Source organism: Notothenia coriiceps, unplaced genomic scaffold (assembly GCF_000735185.1).
Source record: "Notothenia coriiceps isolate Sejong01 unplaced genomic scaffold, NC01 NC01_scaffold00034743, whole genome shotgun sequence".
Classification (NCBI taxonomy): Eukaryota; Metazoa; Chordata; class Actinopteri; order Perciformes; family Nototheniidae; genus Notothenia; species Notothenia coriiceps.
The window spans coordinates 1-6,053 of record NW_011367444.1 but is presented as its reverse complement, the minus strand read 5'-3'; the positions used below and the strand labels follow the sequence as shown (position 1 = coordinate 6,053).

General features: G+C 41.3%; 1 protein-coding gene across 3 annotated transcripts; it reads right to left on the bottom strand.

Annotated features, from left to right (window-relative positions):
* Positions 1 to 565: 565 nt before the first annotated feature.
* LOC104962430 (pericentriolar material 1 protein-like) lies at positions 566 to 4,820 on the bottom strand. Of its 3 annotated transcripts, none has more exons than XM_010790865.1 (11): positions 4,546 to 4,820; positions 4,011 to 4,172; positions 3,793 to 3,890; positions 3,424 to 3,558; positions 3,128 to 3,331; positions 2,131 to 2,190; positions 1,886 to 2,036; positions 1,388 to 1,536; positions 1,219 to 1,282; positions 880 to 1,103; positions 566 to 733 (listed from the first exon to the last, which is right to left on the bottom strand). In XM_010790865.1, exons 1-11 carry the CDS (start codon positions 4,742 to 4,744, stop codon positions 626 to 628), a joined length of 1,554 nt encoding a protein of 517 aa, XP_010789167.1. In that variant the 5' UTR covers positions 4,745 to 4,820; the 3' UTR covers positions 566 to 625. The 3 variants fall into 3 exon arrangements, with proteins under 3 accessions (XP_010789167.1, XP_010789169.1, XP_010789168.1); XM_010790866.1 differs by having other exon boundaries at positions 569 to 733; positions 880 to 1,085; positions 4,546 to 4,815; XM_010790867.1 differs by lacking the exon at positions 4,011 to 4,172 and having other exon boundaries at positions 568 to 733; positions 4,546 to 4,817.
* Positions 4,821 to 6,053: the final 1,233 nt, after the last annotated feature.

The following is a 6,053-nucleotide window of genomic DNA, read 5'->3' as shown; positions in this document are numbered from 1 at the left end:
CATTAGTTTCTGTTATGGATCAGTATCAACAGTCCTGCCAGTAACGTTACTATATTATCAATGCTACTTTAGTTATAGCCTGATATATGATAGCTAACTTCACAATGTTGTGATGTGACGTTAGCTAACATTCTGTAGCTAACGCCGGTCACTCACCAAGATAGCTGCCCAGTTCTCCACTGGTTCTCCTCACACCACAGCTCAATTTCTCTCCGATGGCCGTTATTTCTTCTAATCCTTGGCTGCTCCTGGTCTCTTGGACGCCTAGCAGGCTCATAATTATAAGGTTGTGGTCCGTCATATGCATTCGAATATTCATGTTCAACTTCTTCTGTGTCAAAACTAGCATTGGGATCCATGTTTATTAATACGTTACACCGGCCGCTCTCCCCCTTATGTCCCCCATGTTACGTCACACGCGGGAGGTCACGTGCCGAGGCTTTTTTTTTGCGGAAGTGAAGATTTCTTACAAAAACGACGCCAGATGTCACTGTCGTGTATATTTCTGTATATTTTTTTGAAAATCTAGTGTATTCATCATTTTCCTACACATTTATTCACAGGTTTCTTTAACCTGGAAGTTGCTCTTTAAAGAAAACGTTCAGTGAGTGTTTCGTTGGATGCGTCAGCTGTTACACACCTCACACATGACAGACCGCTGCAGTGGTAAGTCGTCCACCTTCACAAAGTCTTCCTCGTCAGATTTCTGACTCGTGTTACCGGAGCCCATCTCCTGCACCAATGAAAGGTAGAAGGTCAGATCACAACAGCACCGATAAAGGGCGTTCAGTTTGTTATTAGAAAGTAATGACGCAGTTAAATCGGATAATGTGATAAATATAAATATCCTGAGTTCTATTTTTTTAAGCTTGGACTTACATCTACGTTGATCATGACGGGAGAGTCTGAGTCCGGGCTGCTCGTGGTGTGGGTCTCCTTGGGGTCCTGGTGATGGGAGACTTCATCAGATGGTTCTTCAGAGGCAGCAGCTGCTCCTCCTCCTCCTCCTCCTCTCTCCTCCTCAGCGCTCTGACCCTCCTTCATGTCACGGTGCTCTGCAGTCACAGCTGCTGAGTCGTTCATTTCTGCAAAACAATGAAAATCTGCTCTAATTAATGGCCTACAAAAAGAAGGGTCTAAAACTACAAAGTCTCTCTCAGACCGAGCCAGCTTGACTCTTTATTAGCCTGAACGACATTTCCACTGTAAGCGCCTCACCGTCATGGATCTCTGAACTCCTGTGCTCAGCTCTGCTCTCGTGGGTTTGGCTGAGCATCGTCTCCTGAAGCGTCAAACAACAACAGGCTCAGACGGATAATAAATGTGTTTAATAATCAGAGATATTTGATATAAAAACTATAACTTAATGGCTAACTGTATCACTGACCTCCTGCTCCACCTGTCCATCAGCAGAAGCCTGCAACGATGTCTGGACATCCACAGGTCCGGCTTCAAACTCCTCCATTTCCTCCTCCTCGTTCTCATCCTCCCCGCTGCCGTAGTTAGTCAGAGCCTGAGTCTCTGCTTTGGACAGACCTGGCAGAGTCACAACACAATGATGGCAAATGTGTGAGATGAATGCAGGTATCCACAGCAACACATCATTACATTAGACCATATTTAAATGTTATAATCCATAATCCAGTCCTTTTTAGCATTTGATAGCGAGTTATGCTTATTTTAACAAAGCTACTGATATTACATCCTGATAGAACATTATTGTCAACTTTTCACTGACTGTCACTGATAAACCATTTCAAATTCTTGAGTAGATTTTGTTGTAACTTACTGAACAATGTATCCTGGCATATAAAGGATAACAACACATCAGATTTGACAGGATGTTTGGCTTTATCAAAGAGGCCTTTATGATATTTCCACTTACTGATTGACAGACGGATTCCCTGACCGTCCTGCTCGTCCTCCTCTTCGTCCTCCCCCTCTGACGCTTCACTGCTCCTGGTGTTCTTCCTCTCCCTCTGCAGGTACAGCTCCTGGAGGCTGGCCGCTCCTTCCTGCTCGGCCTCATCTTGGTCCTGGAGGAACAACAACAGAGACATTATTGTAACACAGATTACTGAGGTTCTAAGTGGTATCGACCATTTCATTATCGCTGTTTAAATGACTGACCTTGTCTTCATCAGTGTAGGCCGGAGACATTGATGTGTCAGCACCTGCTACTGTATTTTCCTAACGGGTGGAAAACATTAACATAAAGAGTGTAATTCAGTCTCAGTCAAACAAATGCCCGCGCAGCATCGTTTACTTTTTCCTCATTCATACTTCAGGGTTCACTTTTTCACCAATGCTTCTCCATGACTTCTCCATGACCTTTACCTCATTTTCCATGAACAAAACAATTACTCTTACTCAGCGGTACCACTGAAAATGGTTTATTTTAACAGGGAACAGGAAAATAAGGTGTGAAACTTGTTGTGCCTTTCTAAAACAAATCAAATAGTAGGCTTACTAGCTTCTACACGCTAAAGCAACTCAAATCTCTCACCAGCAAAATACCTCCACAGTTAAATGCCATTTTACGTTTCATTAGTATACGACAGTGTTTCTCAAACTTTTTCATACCAAGGACCACTTAACCAATAAAAAAACACTCGCGGACCACCTGACTCCACAAATATCAAAAAACACATCGCTTTTCTAGAACAGATTACAAATCGCCTGAAAATGGTACAAACAAGTGGCAACATGTGTGATGAAGGTGTTGCGCTGTGTTGCTCATGCAATCGAGAGTGAAACTTAAACCATTCCCGCGTGAGTGCGGAAAAACTGAAATTTATTTATTTATTTAAAATGTGAAATGTTACCAATATACTCACTGACCACTAGGGGGCGCTCACGGGCCACCAGTGGTCCGCGGACCACACTTTGAGAAGCACTGCTATACGATACAGTAATTACTGTCATTATAGTATTACTATTTCGGCGATTAGATCAAACATAAATTATATTTGATGCAACTTTAGTTACATTTCCATGACTTTTCCAGGGCCTGGAATTAGCATTTTGAATTTCCATGACTTTTCCAGGTTTTTAAAGACCGTAAAAACCCTGATACTTATATTATATGATAAAAACTACAAAGCCTGAATTTATAAAAACGACTTACTTTGAGACTGTTCTTCGCTCTCATTGGTGGCTCAGCCCTCTTCTTATTCTTGTGTTTGGTTGCCAAGGCGATGCTGCTGCTGCTGTCCAAATCCTGCATGAGCCTAAAGAAGGCGAGTTCATTGAAGAGGATCTCGGAGATCTCCACCAGAAGATCTTCGCCACATTCGTTTAGAGTACGCCCAACAAATTTACTGAGCGAGTCCTGGAGGAGAGAGGGAGGGAATGTCAGGAGAGCTGTGGACCGTCCTCTCTGCTTAGACTCGTGTCCCCTCGAGGAGGCGGGTGTTTTGATACCTGCAGTATGCCTCCCAGCTGTCTGTGGAAGAAGCGGACAAACTCTTTGCTTTCATCGTTCTGTTGGGTGAGAGTGAGGACCATGCGCCGCACAGATGTCAACAGCTGGAGGGAACACACCTCATCCATGTTCTCCTAATAACAAAACATCGACATAACAGAGTGGTTTAACCCTGTTCAAATTCACAGTGCTGCAGCCAGTAATGAAGACATATTCGTTTTACCTTTAAAAAGCTTTTAGCAATTAATTACCAACAAGAATACTTTGAAAAATAATAACTAAATCATCACATTTGAAATTTAAGTGCATTTTCTACTGGTAAGAATGTGACAACAATCCGCCCTGCCGCTCTGTGTGTGTTGTCCTACCTTAAGGAAAGGAATGACTTCTGTCATGATGGCTTTGATCTGACGGTCCAGCTGCTGGGTGTCGATCTGAGGGCAGTGCACATCACCAGCTGCTCCTCCTGCACACAAATCAGTATATTGAATATTTATGCTAAATGAAACAGCCATTCAAAGGCAAGGATTGTGCTGCTACGGGTCTTTGGTTGAGGTGTACTCAGGAAGGCCATGAGATGAGGTACCTTCCACTGGGGCAGCAAGGGAAGCAGAAGGATGTTCAGCAAGTAAGAGTTCACCTGCACCCGCAGAGCTGCCATTGAAGGGGTTAGACTCAGCTTTAAGCTTCATGCGCTCATACTCCCTAATCCTGGCCAGAGCTTTGTCTAAATGAATCACTGTGTTGCCTATCAGAGCAGAAAAGAAAGGAGAGTGAAAAAAGAGAAAGAAAAGGGATACAAAAGTTCAAAATCAATGAGGCAAGAGAGAGAAGGCAGTAATGGATATGAATGCCTCTCGTACCAGGTTTACACGACAGGATCACACGTAAGTAAGCCAGCTCCTAATCTGTGTCACTCCTAATCTGTGTCACTGAAGTGCCCAAACTCATTTCTCTAAGGTCGTTTTCTTTACTTTGAACATGTGATGTTGATCCTGAGGTGTAAAGTGGTTTATTTAGTTGAAAGGCCATACGCAAAGCAGTTGAACACCCAGATGTGGAAGCAGTTTCAGATAGGTATAGCTTCAGCCCCAAAATAATGTCTACATGCATAACCGTACCCAGGTCATCGTTAGCAAATGGTTCGAGGTTGGAGGAGGTTGACATGTTGCTGTCATTGCCCACAGATTCTGCATCATCCCTTTTCTTCATCATGAGCCTCAGGTTTTTCTCCACCACCTCCTGAAAAAGAACAACATCCAGTTTTAGGCACCGGCAACATATCTGACAAGAGAATGGACCACAAACTGTTTGGTTCATAGAAGAAAGGATGACTATAGAGGCAAGAGGTTTTTCAGCATATGTCGACTTCTCTTGCCATTCTTTAACATCGGAAGTTAAACATCATCCATCATTCCTGAACAGGCATTATTGAGACAGAAAAAAGGACCCGTCACCCAATTAGTAGAACTCGAGGGACCTTGGTCGAGAACAAAGAACACATGTCTGATGTGGCAAAAGAGACATGGAGAGATGAGGGTCATTATTTTATAGACAGGTTTCTGAAGCCATGCTGTCAAGTTGAATTCAAAGACAATGAAGACGGTGGGAGGGAAATGAAAATGAGAGAATGAAGAGAGACATGTAGAGATGAGAAGAGACAAGAAGAGACAAGGAGGACGAAAGGAGGCAAGGCTGAGAGAAGCTAATTAAAGATGTATTGAAATGAAGAATAGGGGGAGGATGCCAATAAGGATTGAGAGGAATACTTTAGGAGTGGTATAAGCCTCAATATGGAGGGACACAACCTATTAAAGGGTTAAAATCCTGAAAATTATTTAATATTTGGTATTTTTGATCAGGATTGAAGTTGATTGAAAGATTTAGCACCAAAAAGTTTTAAAAATATTAATCTGTTATCATTTTAGAGCAGTTTTTGGAAGTGGACATTTTTGTCCCGAATGACTAATGTAGGAGTTTTTTGTTTAATCTAATTCTGTGCAAAAACTAATAATGCACAAAAATCAATGTTGTTGGTAATCTTTGACATATCCAAGACTGTGATAAAAAAAAGCCACCCCCCCCCCCAACATTTATTATATGGAAAATAACTGCCTTTTTTTGTACGTTTTTCATAGAAAACGCAAATTCATGTTTTCAAACTGGCAGTTAAAGGGTTAAAATCCTGAAAATAATTTAATATTTGGTATTTTTGATCAGGACTGAAGTTGATTGAAAGATTTAACCCCAAAAAGTTAAAAAATATATTAATCTGCTATCATTTTATAGCAGTTTTTGGAAGTGGGCATTTTTGTCCCGAATGACTAATGTGGGAGTTTTTTGTTTAATCTAGTTTTATGCAAAAACTAATAATGCACAAAAATCAATTTTCTTGCTAATCTTTGACATATCTAAGACTGTGATAAAAAAAAGAGCCAGTCCCAGGATATGATTTATATGTAAAATAACTTGTTTTCTCTGTTTTTATCTTTTTTTTTTTAAACAACAGCGGTTTCATGTATTCAAAATGGCATTTAAAGGGTTAAAATCCTGAAAATGATTCAATATTTGGTATTTTTGATTAGGGCTGAAGTTGCTTTAAAGATTGAACCCAAAAGTCTTTTGCAGT